This window comes from Rasamsonia byssochlamydoides (genome assembly GCF_041956645.1).
Source record: "Rasamsonia byssochlamydoides strain NRRL 3658 unplaced genomic scaffold VTN77scaffold_18, whole genome shotgun sequence".
In the NCBI taxonomy this organism is placed as follows: Eukaryota; Fungi; Ascomycota; class Eurotiomycetes; order Eurotiales; family Trichocomaceae; genus Rasamsonia; species Rasamsonia byssochlamydoides.
In genome coordinates this window covers 255,556-273,598 of record NW_027192401.1, presented here as the reverse complement: position 1 = coordinate 273,598, position 18,043 = coordinate 255,556, and the positions used below count along the sequence as shown (strand labels likewise).

General features: G+C 50.5%; 6 protein-coding genes across 6 annotated transcripts; 3 read left to right on the top strand and 3 right to left on the bottom strand.

The window, feature by feature from the left end:
- Positions 1-365: 365 nt before the first annotated feature.
- On the top strand, positions 366-1,782 carry VTN77DRAFT_2387 (uncharacterized protein; the record flags this gene model as incomplete). The annotated part of the gene is made up of 6 exons (XM_069418220.1): positions 366-394; positions 450-587; positions 657-760; positions 831-934; positions 993-1,368; positions 1,439-1,782. 6 exons carry the CDS (start codon positions 366-368, stop codon positions 1,780-1,782), a joined length of 1,095 nt encoding a protein of 364 aa, XP_069279285.1.
- Positions 1,783-3,761: 1,979 nt separating this feature from the next.
- On the bottom strand, positions 3,762-4,418 carry VTN77DRAFT_2386 (uncharacterized protein; the record flags this gene model as incomplete). Its single annotated transcript, XM_069418219.1, has 1 exon — positions 3,762-4,418. One exon carries the CDS (start codon positions 4,416-4,418, stop codon positions 3,762-3,764), a length of 657 nt encoding a protein of 218 aa, XP_069279284.1.
- Positions 4,419-5,459: 1,041 nt separating this feature from the next.
- Positions 5,460-7,491, top strand: VTN77DRAFT_2385 (uncharacterized protein; the record flags this gene model as incomplete). The annotated part of the gene is made up of 4 exons (XM_069418218.1): positions 5,460-5,723; positions 5,775-6,112; positions 6,171-6,630; positions 6,706-7,491. The coding sequence occupies 4 exons, from the start codon at positions 5,460-5,462 to the stop codon at positions 7,489-7,491; spliced, it is 1,848 nt and encodes a 615-aa protein (XP_069279283.1).
- A 578-nt stretch (positions 7,492-8,069) lies between these two features.
- Positions 8,070-9,070, bottom strand: VTN77DRAFT_2384 (uncharacterized protein; the record flags this gene model as incomplete). Its single annotated transcript, XM_069418217.1, has 3 exons — positions 8,070-8,361; positions 8,533-8,718; positions 9,066-9,070. The coding sequence occupies 3 exons, from the start codon at positions 9,068-9,070 to the stop codon at positions 8,070-8,072; spliced, it is 483 nt and encodes a 160-aa protein (XP_069279282.1).
- A 1,608-nt stretch (positions 9,071-10,678) lies between these two features.
- Positions 10,679-13,030, bottom strand: VTN77DRAFT_2383 (uncharacterized protein; the record flags this gene model as incomplete). The annotated part of the gene is made up of 1 exon (XM_069418216.1): positions 10,679-13,030. One exon carries the CDS (start codon positions 13,028-13,030, stop codon positions 10,679-10,681), a length of 2,352 nt encoding a protein of 783 aa, XP_069279281.1.
- Positions 13,031-15,128: 2,098 nt separating this feature from the next.
- VTN77DRAFT_2382 (uncharacterized protein) lies at positions 15,129-15,935 on the top strand (the record flags this gene model as incomplete). The annotated part of the gene is made up of 1 exon (XM_069418215.1): positions 15,129-15,935. One exon carries the CDS (start codon positions 15,129-15,131, stop codon positions 15,933-15,935), a length of 807 nt encoding a protein of 268 aa, XP_069279280.1.
- Positions 15,936-18,043: the final 2,108 nt, after the last annotated feature.

Sequence of the window (18,043 nt, the reverse complement as noted above, 5' to 3'; positions counted from 1 at the left end):
TTCCTTTATGTGAGAAGAAAAGACGATAGAGACAATCAATTGACATTGTAGATCGTAGCACAGAGTCTTACAAATAATATAAGAAAATTCTCCATCGAACTCTCTCGAGGAATTATCTAGCAGAATCCTCCTTTCATCTGTTTCCCTGGAAATCTTCGGCAATTTTTATATTGCGGGGAAGGTTATCGGGGAATCGTTATCGGGTACTCAACTAGCGAGTCCCGCCCCACTACCAAAGCATTGGGACTGTCCCACCTCGTTATCGGGGAAGCGGACGGAGTACTTAATCTACTTGAATCCTCTGAAGGATCTTCTGCCATTGTGGTACAAGTCAGTCCATCTGATAAGTACAGATCAGATCAAGCATGGCGACCAATAACATCGTCGTTCTGGGGTGTGCATCTCCTCTCATTCAGCACTCTAGCTGACAGCCAACTAACTGACTGCAGGGCAGGTGTCTCTGGCTTGACCACCGCATACCTCCTCTCCAAGAATGCTGCCAACAAGATCACCGTCGCGGCCAAGCACATGCCGGGGGACTACGATATCGAATATTGCTCCCCCTGGGCCGGAGCCAACTACCTCCCGTGCGTCCTCCAAGGGTGAATCAGTGGAAATCCAGAATTGAAGTCATCAGACTGACCATCCATCCGTAGAGTGGGTGCTGAGAACAGCCGCGTAGGCCAATGGGAGAGAGCAACCTGGCCTCATCTGCGAGACATTGCCCAGAATTGCCCAGAGGCTGGCATCCACTTTCAAGGTAGGCTGCACATTGGTTTTGGATTTTTATCGAACAATCTCCGTGTCGGTCACCAACTGACAACCCACAGACACTGTCGTGTATAATCGCGTAAAAGACCAGGGGTCGACCACGGGACAGTGGTTCTCCGAGCTCGTGAAACCCAATCCATGGTACCGGGAAGTGCTGCCAAATGTACGAAATCCACCATGAACTCTCTCTAGGCCATGTCCGCTAACCACATCTATTTCAGTTCCGTGAGATTCCCAAAGAAGAATTGGCGCCCGGTATCGACAATGCAAACAGCTTCACCTCCGTCTGCATCAACACGGCCGTCTATCTCCCCTGGCTCGTAGGCCAATGTCGGAAGAACGGCGTGGTCTTCAAGAGGGCTGTCTTCAAACACGTGGCGGAAGCTGCAAATGCCCACCATTCAGGGAAGAAGGCGGATCTCGTGGTCAACTGCACGGGATTGTCCTCCCGCAAGTTAGGCGGAGTTATGGACAATACCCTCTTACCGGCCAGAGGCCAGATTGTCGTCGTTCGCAACGACCCCGGATTGATGTGCTCGATCTCGGGCACAGATGATGGAGATGATGAAGTGACCTACATTATGACACGGGCGGCAGGTACGTATGCTGATGAATACACAGGAGAAAATAAAACAGGAGTAAACGTATTAACTTATTATTTTCACAGGAGGAGGTACGATCCTGGGCGGCTCCTATCAGAAACACAACTGGGATCCCCTGCCCGACCCCAACCTGGCCGTGCGGATCATGAAACGCTGTGTCGAGCTGTGTCCGAGCCTGGTGGCCAAAGGCCAGGGGATCGAAGGTCTCGACGTCATCCGCCATGGTGTCGGACTGCGGCCGGTGCGAGAGGATGGGCCTCGCGTCGAGAAGGAGCTGATTGATGGCGTCTGGGTGGTCCACAACTACGGGCATGGCGGCTATGGTTATCAGACATCTTGGGGGTGCGCGACGACTGCCGTAGAGGTAGTTGAGGAAGCCTTGCAGCAAAAGAACAAGGCGAGGCTGTGAGCAGACAGGTATGATGAAGAATCTCCACTTGAAGACATCGTTTTCCATTCTCTCTTGTCTTTTGCTTTTCTTTTCCTTTCACTTTCATAATAGGACATTTCGGATACCTACGTGCATATCTTTTCCATTTCTTCTGGGCATATACAAACGACGTCCCGAGAAGACACCAAGATTATGCTCCTGTTCTCCGAAAAGGCTGTATTAAAGAAATGCAGATTAAATTATGATTTTTTTTGTTCATCTCAGGTGGTAGGAAATTTGAATTGACCTACCTACGGGTATACCTACGGGTATGCTACTGGTATGTTCATATCTCTACGCAATTGAAAAGGCCCACGCAGTCAAACCGTATCAATATGACCTTGTCGACTGAACGGAATGAATTTTTGGAAATTCTTTGCAACAGGAAGACACCTTTTCCGTTCACCATGCCCAGCACTTATTTAAATTAAGCGACAGTATTCCCACCCTAGAATATGGAACAGGGGGATGGTTCTGCCTGCTGTACCCAGGCAGTCTACTCGGTCTGCGTCCCTCATTGGATTAGAAGATATCCATATACAGTTCAGCTCATCACCTGATCTGATCCCATCACAGCGACGTCATCTATGAGGGCAACTTCATTGTCTGTCCAATGCCTTTCTTTTCAACGTGCTGACGACGGTAAGACAGATTTAATTCAACATGAGAGGAAGCTCGAGAAACTGCACGAGACGTCCGTTGCTACAGCTGCATATACAGCTACAGCTATAGCTATATTATAAACCACCTTGATTGAATGTACTCGTCCAGTACATACCATATTCTATAGCTCGTCGATCGCAATTGCCACTACAATTTCCATTTCCTATCATCCAGCCCAATTCTCCCAAGGTCACATATACATACGTGAATAAACAAACTCGTTCCACCCATGGACGACTCCCCCTCCGCCAAAAAGAAGCTCCACAAAACCATCGCCAACTACGGCGGTCTCCCTCTCCAAGGGATACCAATACCAACCGAAGCCGTCCCGCTGGAGCCGACGCCCTCAACGCTCCTCGCAATGGTGCTCGACGCGCTGCTCAAATCGACGCGCATCTCGCACGACCTGGCGCAGCGGACGGTCAACAATGTGATCCGCGCGGGCTATCATGACATCAACACCCTGAGCGAGAGCACCTGGGACGATCGCGTCAGGGTGCTGTCGGAAGGAGGGTATAATCGCTATCGCGAGCAGACGGCTACGCGGTTGGGGGATTTGGCGGAGTTGATTAATGAGGAGTATGGTATGAGCATGCATCCATAGCCATAATGCATAATGCATAATCCATGATCCATCCTGCTGGGATGTCTCCTTTTTTTTTTCTCTTCGAGAAGAGCAATGCTAATACCTTTGTCTTTGTCTTCTTAGACGGCGACCTAAACAACCTCCTCAAAAAAACCGCCTGCAAACGCGACCAGACCCGGCGACGGATGAAAGAGATCAAAGGCATGGGCGACCTGGCGGTCGACCTCTTCTTTGACAACGCGCAGGCCGTCTGGCCGTGTCTGGCGCCGTTCCTGGACGCGCGCAGCCTCGAGACGGCCGAGGAAGTGGGTATCGGCAGGGATGTCGACGCTATGTATGCGGAGCTGGACCATGATCCGGTGGAGATGAGTAAGTTGGCGTTGGGGTTGTCGGCTGTGAGGTTGGATAGGAGGCAGAGGGAGATTGAGACTGAGTAGCAACAGCAGCAGTAGCAGTAGCCTATATGTATCTCTGTCTGAGACTGTACAGTACAATATAAATTTGTGCCAGGTTGCAGGAAATTTCGGAATACTCCGAATTCGCTGAGAATAAAAGAGAAAAGACGAAAGTCTTGGAAATGTGATGCAATTAATCGATCAATTGATTGAAATAAACGGAATGACTTCATGGTATATACCAACGGGAATCCTTCTCTCTCACAGACAGACAGACAGACAACAAGACAGAAATAAACACAGACAGGTCTAAATCAACTACTCGCACTCGCACTCTCACCCGTACTCGTCCTTGCATTCCCATCCTCGGGGGTATTCCACCGCAACACCATCCCCAAGGACCTCGGCGCCGATTCAACAAACCCATTTCGCGCATACAGCTTCCTCCCAGCCTCGTCTGCGAACAAGCTGATGTAGGGCAGAAACGATGCGTTGGTATTCTTCTTCTCATCGTTCTCCTCCGTCGATACTTCTGGTGCAGGTTCAGTTTCAGGGTCAGCAGCAGGCGCTTCCAGTCGAATCCTCTCCAGCAGCTTCTTCAAAATAGCATCACCCAGGCCTCTCCGCTGATGAGCAGGTAACACAGCCATATCGACGATGTGGAAGTACCAGCCTCCGTCGCCGATGACGCGGCCCATGGCGACGATCTCGTCAGCAGCAGCAGCAGTAGAACCAACAATATCATCGTTGGTATTGTCGCTGTCTAGTGTATCGATATCGATATTGGAATTGGTGTTTGCATTGGTATGATTATAGCTGATGTAGCATCCATACCAACTCCCCCTCAATGCAGCAGCTGCTTGGGCCGTGTTCTTCGGGGACAGACCCGATGCGGAGCGGAGATGGAGGTAGGTGGCTACGGGCGGGTAGCCTTCGTGGAGGGTGTAGCCTGGGGGGAGGACAGGGGGCATTTCTGCTGTGAATTGTGTCGTATGGATGGATCAGATCAGATCAGATCAGATCAGATCAGATCAGATCAGAGTGCTGTTATTTTTTTTTCTCCTTTGTCTTGGATATATGTTCAAAATGTTCAATGTAATTGTTGAAATGGAAAACGGGGTGTGGTTTGTTGTGTCAATTGAGAATGAGAAGTAATGTGATTGGCTGTATATAGTACTGTGCATATATATGTGTATATTGTTAAGTGAGTCTCTAAATGCTCGTCATCTCCAGTGTATGTACGGTAGTCATTTATTTATTTGCCCAGTGCATGTCGTGGTTTTCCAGGTTTATGTAGCTGCCTGCCTAATTCGGTTCTATTCCGTACTGTACTCCGTACTCCGTACTCCGTATTCCGAAAGCTTTGTCCGAAACTCGCCAGAACTCACCACTTTCACCTTCAACTCCGAATAATAATCATGGCTCTAGCTGCTAGGAAACTATACGAAATGCTTGTATCTATGTATGCGATGAGAGAGTACATATGGAGGTATTTTATTCAAATTGAATCTTTCCCATTGTCAATCAGCTTCTGACATGCACCGCAGCTAAATACTAACCATGTACTAAATCCTAACCAGACGATGATTTAGTGAGTCATAGCACAAAATGAACAAGGCAATATTATTCAATATTATTGCTGATAAATATTATAATTAGGTACCTTCTAGGTTAGTCGTGCCCTGAACCCTATGCCACCCCACCAGTTAGTTGCTTATGGAGCCCCGGACGATGGAGAATTCGAAATTAGAATTTGTGGAGACTTTCTTTCCAGGCTTTGTTCACCTACAACAACCGTACGAACACGTCTTCGATGAAGCATGTACGTACATATTTAGTACCTGCAGGACACAAGCTTGATAGGAATGCAGCTGGGCCAGTTTTGAATCCAGCCCTTCTTTTCCTTCTTTTTTAAAACTTCATGAAGCTGCTCCCACCGGGGCGATGTCGAATCGATAGTACGAGTACAGTACAAACTAGACTGAAAAAAAAGATACAACGGTTCATCAATCATGGTCCAGTCGAGTTCATCTGAAGTGGAGGATGATCCGGCGGCAGTGAAAACCCATGAAGATGGCCCTGCTCGAGATGAAGAGAAAGCGTTGAAGGATCCTCCTGTCGGTATCGGTATACCTCCCGAGGGATACGAGCTGGACAAATTACCCTCTCAGGCAAATGCATCGCCGGCAGAACCCCCACAGCTACAAGATGACAATGACAATGACGAACCGTCCCGTGGGAGATTTCGAGTCCTGGCCATCTTCATCGCTCTTTCTGTACGTGCCTCCAATCCAGCATATCAATGCTGCAATGCTAACTCCTCCCAGCTCAGCCTGTTGATTGCCGCCCTTGACCAGACCATCGTAGCCACCGTCATCCCGACCATCGCAGCAGACCTGCATTCGGCCGCTGGCTACGTCTGGATCGGGGGCGCATACCTCCTCGCCAACGCGGCCGGCGCCAACATCTGGGCGAATCTGTCCGATATCTGGGGACGGAAGCCCGTCCTGCTGGCTGCCGTGGCGCTCTTCTTCGGCAGCTCCATCATCTGCGCCACGGCTGTCGACATGACGATGCTGATTGTCGGTCGTGCGTTGGAAGGCGTTGCGGGCGGCGGGCTCATTCAGCTGGTCACGATCACGATTTCGGATCTCTTCAGCGTGCGGTATGACCTGACCCTTCTACAGCGCTGAGTCTGCTGGTGCTGGTGCTGACATTTCTAGCCGCCGGAGTCTCTATCTCGGTCTTCTCGAGTTCATGTGGGCGATCGCCGGCGCCGTGGGCCCCATCATGGGCGGCGCGTTGACGCAGGCAGTCTCATGGCGATGGATCTACTGGATCAACCTGCCGGTCTGCGGCACGGCGTTCCTGCTGCTGCTGCTCTTCCTGGACGTGCACAACCCGCGGACGACGATGCTGGACGGCATCCGGGCCATCGACTGGTTCGGCAGTCTATCGATCCTGGGCCTGACCCTGATGCTGCTGCTGGGGTTGGACTTTGGCGGCGCGACCTTCTCCTGGAGCTCGCCGCAGGTCATCTGCCTGATCGTCTTTGGCTGTCTGATGTCGCTTGTCTTTATCTACTGCGAGAAACGATTGGCCAGGTATCCGCTTATGCCGCTGGATATCTTCAAGAACATGTCCAATGTTGCGTGCTTTGTTGTAGCTTTTTCGCACGGGATGGTAGGCCCAGAGAATACTTTTTCCCTTGGTCCTTTTTGTTCTAGAAGTTTCAAAGACAATTGACATCTACTTCAGGTCTTCATCGGCGGCGAGTACTACCTCCCCCTCTACTTCCAATCCGCGAAGGAAGCCTCCCCCCTACATTCCGGTCTCCTAATCCTGCCCATCGTCCTGACAGAATCCTTCCTGAGCGCCCTCGCCGGGGTGATCATCCACCGAACAGGCCGCTACCTCGAGCTCATCTGGCTAGGGACGGTGTTCACCGCACTGGGGACGGGGCTGTACATCGACTTCGACACAACTTCCTCGCTGGGCAAGATCATCGGCTTCCAGATCGTGGCCGGGATCGGGTCAGGTTTGCTGTTCTCTCCCCCGCTCATCGCCATGCAGAGCAATGTCTCGCAGGCCGACACCGCCGCGGCGACGGCGACTTTCGGCTTCGTCCGCAACCTGGCCACGGCTTCGTCCATCGTGCTCGGCGGCGTCGTGTTCCAGAACAGCATGACGCTGCGCAAGCCGTTCCTCCGCGCGGCGGGCCTGTCCGCGACGCTGACAGAGCAGCTGGCTGGCGCCGACGCAGCAGCCAACGTGCTGCTCCTGCGGAGGATCGATCTGCCGCGTCAGCAGCAGCGCGCCGTCCAGGACGCTTTCTCGTGGAGTCTGCGCAACATGTGGATTCTGTACACGTGCGTGGCCGCCGTGGGCGTGGTCGCCAGTGCGTTCGTCTCGAAGCAGTTCCTCAGCAAGGAGCATGTCGAGACGAAGACAGGGATTAAGGAGAGGGAGCTGCAGAAGCAGCAGCAGCAGCAGCAGCAGCAGCAGCAGAATCAGCGACAGAACGAGGAGACTCTTCCCGAATGACTCCTACTTAGGTAACTTTTTGCACAACGTGTGTGGGTGCGTGTATATCTAATATACCTATTAATTAGGCATCTCTGGACCGGACATATCTAGAGACAGACATTTCTCTATGCATATAGTTAGTTATGGACTGTATATACGAGTGAATGAAATTTTCGGGAAGCGGAAAACAATGCTTTTCAAAAAAATAACTCACATTGATGGATATTGATGTGTGAGGACGGACAAGAAAAGCGTAGCCTTACTTGCTTTCCCATTTTTAATTCCAATGAATTCATTCAATTGATTGATTTGATCCGATTTGATTGAACCCTGATTTAGGGAAAGGATTACATAGGCAGGGAAAGAATGGTTTACTTATTTACTGCGTGATAAGTAGATTTATCGATTCATTGTTATTGTTAAGGACGGATGATGAGGCGAGGCCGTAGAGTTAGTTTAGATTAGAGTAAGTACATGTAATAGTACTAATCCAGGAGCTAAGGAGAAAACACATCCCATTGATTGTCTCCTTTCCTTCCATCCTTCATATTCGTCCTTTCTATTTCACAGGAATAACCGAACGGCAGCATGACTGATTACAGGTTGTTCTTGATGGCGGCCTCCAGCGCAGCCGGGTTGGCACCAACCACCTCAGCGACCTTCTTGCCGCCCTTGAAGAGCAGGAAAGTGGGCATGGCGCGGATGCCAAGCTCCTGCGCGACGTCCGGGACGGCGTCGACGTCGACCTTGACGAAGGTCGCGTCGGTGTAGGTCTCGCTGAACTGCTCGACCTTGGGGGCGATGGCCTTGCAAGGGCCGCACCAGGTGGCGAAGGCGTCGAGGACGACGAGCCTGTCACTTTCGATGGTGCTTTGGAATTCGGGTTTGCTGGGAGAATGTTAGCACTGGCTGTGTAACAGTTTGCTTTGTTGAGTTATTTCAGAATTTTCCCTTTTCCCTCTTTTTCCATCTCTCCGATCACGGAGGATGGGAAGAGTGAGGAAAAAAAAAAGGAGGGAAAATTCAGTGACAATTACTGATAATAAGGAGGCAACTCACCTGTTGAGCTGCTGGACACCCATTGTGATAGATGTAGGTCGGAATCTGCTTGCAGAAGTGGAGGAGAAGTTTCTGACAGCTAACGCAATCGACGGTCGCGCAGAGGTCACACGCGAAGCAGTAACGGCAGACGGCACGAGGCGGCGAAGAGAGGCCACGGTGGATGCGAGGGTGGATGACGATGGTCTGGATCGATTGAGACTGATTAGATGCGAAGATGGCGAAATGGAGGGGCTTTAATAGTGGGAAGGAGGGGTGTGCGGCAACAGGCGCGGGTGGAGGTGACGTTATTAGTCAGGTCGGCGGAGGTGATCAGCCATTGTTGATGATTGGCTTCACCGCGCCCTGGAAAGGGCGGATGAATAATCCAGAGAAACACGCTGAGTAAAGCAGGCAATGCTCCTTTCTAAGGACATGGTCGATCATCGAAGCATCTCGGAGGAAGTAGAAATGGATTGTCTTGTCGTCATATACCAATGCATATGCATATGCATGCAAGAGGAACGCCAGATCGTAATGATATGATCACTTACCTCATTATTAATTTCAAAGCACGTCTATGTCTAGGTATGACTGTACCTAGGGTAACAATTAGTGAGCTGAGCTATATTTCCTCGAGATGATTCACAGCTTACAAAAGAATTGAATGTCTATGTACTGTACTGCAGGTTTGGTAGACACGGAGACAGTCTCTACCAACAGGATTGGTTGACTGGATCAGATCGCCTCGCTAAGGGATCCCGATAGCGCGCCAATTGATCGGTCGAGTTAGAGTAAGAGAGCAAGGCTTTTCGCAGAGAATAATAATGCCCAGAGAACAGTAGTAGTACTCTGGTATCTTGCGCGGCAGGAGTTCGGCCGCCTGGCTGTCCCAAACGGGTCTAGCGAAAATGACGTGCGATTAACGTGCTTACCAATCGGGGTCGGTCTAGAAGGGGTCAGGAACCAATGACTACGATTCTCTTTGATCAGAGGCTGATCATCATCAATCAATAATATGGCAAAGATGACAAGAGCTGTTGGTAAGATTAAGGTTATTATTAGTTATTATATCTGTGTTGATACATAAGTGTGTATATATGTACAGTACAATGTAGGAGTGATGTGAAATCGAGGATACGGATCTGCACCAATCAACGTGTAGATTGCCCACATGAAAACAAACAATGCTGATCAGCCTGGCTATCTAGATAGTCTGCTGCAGCCTGCAGAGATGATCAGCCCTCAACCAGCTGTTCACCTGACATGTCTGGCTTTATCCCCGCCGCACTGCGGATAAACAAGCAAATTTCCCTCAGACTACGATCAGAAGAGATCATGAGAATCTGCTTTTCAACGTTCACTTCCATACCAGCCTGCAGATACAGGTAATTAAAAATATACAATCAACGTACATGTATATAGCGTGTTAAACCTCTCTTATCTCCTTGTCCTGCCGATTGCTGATGGAGGAATCTCGCAGGATTGAAACCTGATTGAATCGCATCCACTCGATTTATCCTGTCAAATGTCGAGAACAGGATTGAAGATTGAATGAGCTATCAGGAAGATGACATGAGCCAACAGCGCCTGCCCATCAGCTCAAACAGATCCATCATCAGAACGATCAGCAGAAAAGGGATACCATGAGAAGACATCGTGATACAGTACCAATATGTGCATTGAAGGTTCAACAGCCGGAAATGTAACAAAACAAAACAGGGCAAGGGGGTATCAGATACAACAAAGAAGGGTTGAAGGACGAATTCGACAACAGTCTGAGCCACCAGGTCCGATGAGAAAGGATGCAGAAACTAAAAGGAAAAAGAAATCAAATGAGTGTGGTTCGCCATCAGTCTAGCCCGAAAATAGGACTCGAAAGGGCGAGGTCGGTTGGTTTGTTTTCTGTCTTTTTTTTTTAAAAAAAAAGAAAAATAGTTTCTTTTGCTTTTTCTTTTCTTTTTTTTTCTTTTTTTCTTTCTTTTTTTTTTGTGGTTTTCGTTTTTTGTTTCATCCTTTCATCTGAACGAAATCAAAGGAATGTCAAATGTGGGACGGAATGTGACAACAGACCTGGTGCAGCTCGAGCAAGGTGTCTCCTCGCCTTCTTACCCTGCAAACATTGGCACGAAATAAAATACAAACACAGCTCGTCGAAAAGAAAGATTTAAGACCGGTCCACCGAAACCTGGTCGGCTTCAGAGCGCCTCGAATCGAAAGAGGTCCGGCTGCGGATCTCAAGCAACCGGGCACTTCCCGCGCTGATCTGGCGGGCATGTCCATGTCCTCGTCCCATGTCAACACTCGTGGCACGCTGAATCTCAACCGCTTCCTCTTCCACGGGGCTGATATCGCTTCCATGAGATGCGTCCATCATTTCGACGTCGAGCATCCCTTCCTTCGACTTCGGCCGTACCTGGGGACGCACCAATGTTGGTTGTCGAGCCAGTCCGGCGTGCCAGGTTTCGTTGGGCTCTTTTCCGGCTGAATCAGAAGTGGGAGACTCGTCGCTGTCGCCTCCAGTCTCAGCGCCCATCGCAGTACTGCTTGCTCGCCGCAGTCCCGAGACGGAATCACGAGGCTCTTGAGGTTCGTCCGCCAGTTGGCTGAGGTACTCCTCACTGGTGTCACCCTTGGATTCCGCATACTCACCGAATCTCCTCCTCGCCGAAGTAGCGCTGCGTCGGACAGGGTTGTTTGCAGCCTGGGAAATCCGACGCAGGTACTTTCCAGACATCCACGATCCTTCCGAGTCGATCGACGCCAGTGACTGAGACAGGAAGGCAGCACTGTCAGGGCCCGTGCAACGACTGCTTGCTTCCCAGGATAGAGGACGGCTCGGAGCTCGACTATCGCGCCCGAGCTCAGACTCGACCGCGGTGGTCGGTTCCTCATCGAGCACTTCGCTGGTCCGGTCAGGATGAGGAGACGTGTCAAGAACTGCTTCGAGATTTTGTGGCATTGGTGATTGGATGCGTGAGTCAGGCGGTGAGATGGGGTAATCACCAAGGTGCTCGGTGAACTTCGACTGGGTACGATGAATGGTGCCAGTGCGTATGAAGGTTCTCTCTGGAATGGTGGCAGGAGCCACGGCAGCAGGATGCGACTGCGACTTCGAAAAAGACTCAAGGGAGGTGGTGGAGAATTCAGAAGGTGGACGTCCGCGACGCTCCGAGGAATCCCTCTTGCGACGGAAGAACGACGTCCACGAGGCCATACGCCTACCGCTGTAATCCGACATGCGTTTTTCGGAATCGCCTGTGCGGGAGAGGTCGGAGAAGGATTCCCGGGCGACGCTGGGATGCTGGGAAGCATTGGTACTGAAGTAATCCTGCGAAACCGGGGACTGAGACGGCGACAAAGTGCCCAGGCGTTGGCCTGACTTGCCGGCGCGAATAGACCGGTCGTCGATGTTCCCAATCACATGAGCGGACACCTCCGAGAGACGGTCGCTTCGGGTATCACTACCCCTGGAAGGCCCTCGCAACCACGAGCCGGACTGATCTGTAGAGATGCCAGCTTGTGGACCATCGGGACTTTGCTCGGGCTGGGCTTGGTGTGCAGTGGATGTGGTGCTGGTCTCAGTGCGGTCTCTACCGCGCAGTTCCTCAGGGTCAACATCCTCCGCACCAGCCTGTCGTCTCTCCTCCTCTCGCTGACGCTCCGCTCGGCGTTGGAGCCGGCGCTGGAGCCTCTCCTGCTCCTCTAGGCGCTTCTTTTCCTTTCGACGGCGATCCCTCTCTAGGAGCTCTCTCAAGGCGGGAGCATCCAAGTCATCTGCCAGTTCCGCGACCCTTTCTGACGAATGCACATCCTCATCGTCTATGAACAGTCTTTTGTCGTTTCGCATGGAATTTGCGGACGGGTTCCGACTTCGGGGGATGTGGTATTTCGGGGCGTCTGAATATCGAAGCACGGGACGCGGTGCGAAGACAGCAAGGGCGTTCACCTTGAATGTATAAGAGTCGGAGGCTTCTGAGATGGAGGATCGAGCAGAATCGCGAATGGGAAGGCTATGGTCTGAAGGATGGCGATCGGTATGTCGGCTGGGCCCTCTCCGAACATCCCATGTGTGGTATTCACGGTCCGGAAGAGAGGAGCTCAGGGCTCGGATTTCTTGCTCTCGGGCCAGGTCTCTTGCTGAACGCTTGCTCAGCCTCTTTTTCAAAGTCCCTTTCGATGAACTGCTTCGCTTCTTTTGCAACATGGGGGGCGCATAGGCCATTGTGAAATTTTCCTGGCCCATATCGAAGGTCTCAGTAAACGATGCGGGACGGTCGACACGACTTCGTGAGCAGGGCAATGGCTGAGTTGTCTGGGGGGCAGCCCGTTGCGATGAGGAGGATTCGGCTGGAGGAGTGCTTCGGGGATGATTCTTCTCGCGCTTGGATCGCTTTCTGGATGGCTTCCTGTCGACGGGCTCGAGGTCTTGGGATGAAAGCGTCCTCTCAGCGGTGTCGGAAGCCTTCATCTGACTTCTGGGCCGCTTGCCCTTGCGACCAAAAGGCCATATTGCCATGGTGCCCGGCGCTGCTCAGCTTATGTGCCTGTCTTTTTTTATCCTGTGCCGCGTAACCAGTTGGTGGTCTGGCGGTGGGCCGGGAGCGCGGGCGACGCCGACACGGGGGAAGTTAGATGGTGCGACAGTGGTCGTGGTCGGTTGGGAAGTTGGAGGAATGAGTAACGGGATTCATGGGTGGTGGTTGATTGTGGTGCGATGCGATTAGGTGAGAGACAGAGTTCCAAAACGGAGCGTGTCGTAGTAGAGAGGATGGTTGATTAATTTGTATGAAAGGATGGATGCAGGTGGACTGCAGGTGGATAAAAAATCGGGGATGGTCGCGAAGGCAGGAGCCGCTAATAAGAAGCAATAAGAAGCAGCTAGGCGTGTGAGGTGGCAGACACGGGCGTCTCTCGGCGCTGTTCCTGGCCTGTTCCACGGGTCGCGACCGACCGTTTCGTTGGCAATGTGCAACTCAATTTAAGTTAACTTTTCGTTCAGGCACTCGATCCAACCGAACACTGGCGTGATCGACTGTATATGTCGATTCAACGCGTTTGTCGTTGGCAGGATGGTTCTAAGTGGCAGTTAGCTCGACATGCAGGACGTCACTGGGGATAGTGCAGAGAGGACTTGGCAGTGCCTGTCATGTCCCACTGAAACCCCAGTTTTGCCGCTGATCCATCCACCTCTGGATGTGCATAAATTACAACTTATCTACCTGTGTATACATGAACATGAGTTTGTTATGTTCTTCTAGAAACTGCAGGCCATCAACGCATGACAACAGTTGAGCTGTATACTGGCACAGCTGCAGAGACAAGTCTGTCTGTCTGACAGTCTGCAGGGGACACGCGATCCGCAATGTGACTGGCTCAATGGCGGATATTCCGATGCAAGACAGTTGCCATACAATACGATACGGTTGCCACGCGTCCACCTGTCTATCAGCACGTAGTACAAACTACTACAAGAGTTATGCCAGTCAGAATGATCTGTCAGAAGAGTATTGGAAGATACATCCTTTGTATCCTACTATAAGTCTTGCCGACCGTTAAGAACCCCTATCCAGATCTTAGTCAGCCGTATTATTACCATCAGAACACTGGCAAAGTTAGCCGGTCACATACATTACTCCTAATACAGAATAATTTATTTTATATCGAATAGAAATTATTACCCAGATCTACAGCTGGAAAATAATCAGCAAGACAGAAAAATAAAACTCGATTTTTTAATGCAACCAATCATGGCTGTACAAGCCTACCAGACTGAGACATTGGCCAGTGAACCTGCAGAAGTCAGTTGTCTCAAAACCACTGCCGTTCCTGCGTTTCCCGGCCGAGCAGAACTTTTGAAACCTTTCCAACAGCAGGCAGGATGTACCGCTTTGCTACCTAGGTACCTAGGTGGGGCGCTCTCCAGGTGATACACCAGAACCATGGTTATATATTCTGTCCGGGGTAAAATCCTGATATAGAAGATCAGTATTGCAGTACCTTCCAAGTCTACTCCGTACCTAGGTACGAGTTACTATTATTATCCGAATAATTTAAACTGAAACTTTTTAGAGAGTTTGTTCTAAGGTTCACTGGTTCAGACAACGGCCAGTGGGTACAGAAATCCATGGATGCAGGGATTTATCTACTCGCTGCAGAAAACGGTCTAGACCAGTCGGATTAATTTCCCTCCGTGGATTTCCCTGGTACTGGACGGAGTATGTACTGTACAATTGTACATGCATACCTACTAGACCAGATCGGTGTATTCTTCAAGTAATACCTGATTACCAGGGAAGTAACTGTTGAATTCACCATGTTGTCTGGTCCATATGCATGGACTGTATGGAGTACTCCGTACATTGTCATCATGCATTGTCGCAACCGTTGACTTGGCGAGCTAAGATAAGCGGTGTACGGAGCAGATAGTTAAAAGATTAGTAGCTTAGATTATCGACGAGGCCCGCCGCTCATCTTTATACTGCTTCATTTTCAATAAAAATCACCACCATCAATCGTGACAACAGAAAAAGAAAAAGAAAAAGAGAAAAGAACAAGAACAAGAAGAAGACCTCGGCAAAGATATAGAACTAGAAACGACAAGCTTTTCCGTCGTCATGTCTGGTGACTCCGGCCCCGTGGACCCCGCAACAGGGCAACCCCTCCCCGGAGACGCCCTCCAGCGTGTCCTCTTCATCGCCCGCTCCGTCCATGTCTACACCGTCCCGCCCCTGACGTCGATGAAAGGCTACACAGCCGCCGACTGGACGACTCCGGACCCTCGAACGGGAAAGACCCGACAAATCTTCACCGCGCGGCTGCGCATCCTCGAAACCGCCATCCCGGTTCAGAGCGCCCAGGGCGATGAGCAGGAAAAAGTGAAGACGGACATCCTGCTCGAAGATCCGGACAGTGGCAATCTCTTCGCTGCAGCGCCATACACGGATGTCGGCGCGGTAGAGCACGTGCTCGACTCGTCACGATTCTTCGTCCTGCGTGTCGTCGGTGAGGGGAAGAAAGCTCTCCTGGGGATTGGATTTGAGGATCGAAGCGAGGCGTTTGATTTTGGAGTCTCGTTGCAAGAGGCGAGAAAGATTCTGGGTTTTGCTGATGGAAGCAGCGGGGAGAAGAGGCAACATACCAACAACAATAATGCTCGGCAATCAGATCAAGCCTCGTCCACTATCAAAGACTACAGCTTAAAGCCCGGGCAGACGATCAGTGTCAATGTGGGCAGACGACGTCCTGCGGCTCCCCAGGATGCCGTGAGTCCTGCATCGGCGGCCAATGAAGATGAAAAGGCCCTGTTCTCGATCCCTCCTCCACCTCCACCCGCGTCCTCGATCACGACTGGTGATCAGCCTGGTAGGAGAAAGCGCCCTACGTCGACTATAATCGAGGGTGAGAGAGGAATTGGTTTATAGTTTGGTTACAGCAGCAAGAACTGCACAACAAAGGTTCCAGTCTGCTGGTTGTATGTATGGGTGATATACATATATCTATACTAATCTTAATTCATCCGAATAGAGCTCTCGCCTGAGACAGTATGACTGCGTTGACACAATTGCATTGTTCATAGAAGATATCAGGATATATATTCTGAACTGGACTGAAGACGACAGATTCCTAATTCTAAATTGCTAGCTGAGTGGAGAGAAGTCGCCCGCGAATTCAAACTCCTCGTTCAGCTTGAAGACATAAATATTGTACCTCCCATAACTCCACGCAATGTTCCACCTTGCAGCCCATTTATCGTGTAAAATGTCGATCGGGAGCGTAGTTTCACTCTCTGATATCAACAAAGTTGCAAGCAAGGGCAATGCGGATCCTTCTCGTTGATATCGCCGACGACCCTCGTGGTTAATAACAGTAGGATATCCAGCGAAGCTCATTCATCAGGCATGATGGAGCTGGTCCACAGCTTTATCGGAATTCTGGCAGAGAAAAGAGACGCTCTGCTCCCTTTCATCGAAACGCGACATGTCAAAAGAGCAACTGAAGTAATCCGTCGTCGAGCTCAATACAACTTATTGGAGTAACCCTTTTTCTGCAGCCGTCTCGGCTCTCTCCGCTCCCTCTCCAAGACGCGATATTTATGACTCCCACGACGCCCCCCCAGAAGCTTCTTTATCGACCATGAGTCATAGGAGGAGATTCGGTTGTCCTCCTCTTCGACAAATGACCTTCTGCGCTCTCCGATCAATAGGCTCGACGACCGGTTGCCGATGCTGGACGCTCGAGTGAGAGTCTCTGCGTCCATGGCTGACAGAATTTCTTTTCTAGTTCTTTCGAGGGTTCGAGAATTTCCTGTATGGTGCCAGCGAAGCAGTGTCTCGAATACCGCGGTGATGCTGATATTGATTGGTGATTTGACTGCAAGCTACTAAATGGATCCCTGTCGAGGTTGCGGAGAGAGTCTTGTAGGCGTCGGTTAAATGCCGAGATCCTGCTCCTTGCAGAGTGCCAGAGATATTCAAGACGAACCTGAGGCAAGACGAAAGAGACGAAGCAGACGAAGTGTAAGAACTTTTACAGTCAGAAGTGGTTGACTTCTTAGTGATCTCACCAGAGGAAGCACTGACCACTCACAGCCGATTACACCAGGATGATTGATTGATTGATTGCACGAGGGGGAGCCGGAGCCGTCAGCCTCAGCCCCTCCTTCACCACCCTTGCCTAGGTAGGTATTGGTAGATCAGCACACCTAGATTCCCAGCAAGATTAGATTTTAGTTTTTTTTTTTTCAAAGCCACGAGACAAGATCATCTGCCCTCTGAATTCAAATCGTAGTGTTTCCTCACTACCGGATACTCTGTACTGAGGAAATCATGTTACTAATGATCCCCCACATGACCAGATCAAATGGATGGATCCGATCCGAACTTCAATCAATCTTTTTCCGCAGACATCCGCTGACTGACAAGAATAGAACAAGACCTGAGGTCCTTCTCAAGCCGTCAGCATCCATTATTCCCTAATTCGGCTGTAGTATATCCATATCTGTCAGCTTGTGAATAATAATCGCCACACCACAAGAGAAGGGAAGAAGTCAACCAGTGCTTTCTCCGCGATAAGCCGAAAGGATAATAATCGCCTGCGGTTCTTTCACTTTGCCCACTTAACTACGGAGTAGCGATTAGTTAAATGACCCCTCATTTAACTTAGAGTACGGAGTACTCCGTACTCCGTATTTTCGGGTTTGGGCAGTGGGCACTCCACCCGGATTTCTCTCCTCTCCCGACCAACGCGAGCCTGACTGGGCTGAGTCTTTGAACAATGTGGCCCCGTAGACTTTGAACTAAATAATCAAATAATTCTTAAGCACGCAGTACTCCGTACAGAGTACTTTGCGGAGTAATCTTCCACCAAGGTAAACCCCCCCCCCCCCGCGACACATGAGTCATGACACATTGGACACGTGACGTCGGAAAAAAAAAGAAATACAGTAAAAACGCGGGGAACGCTACTGTACATAGAAGAACCCCCATCGTAAGTCTAACTAAGAAGCCGTTGGTGGTGCCAATTCACACCG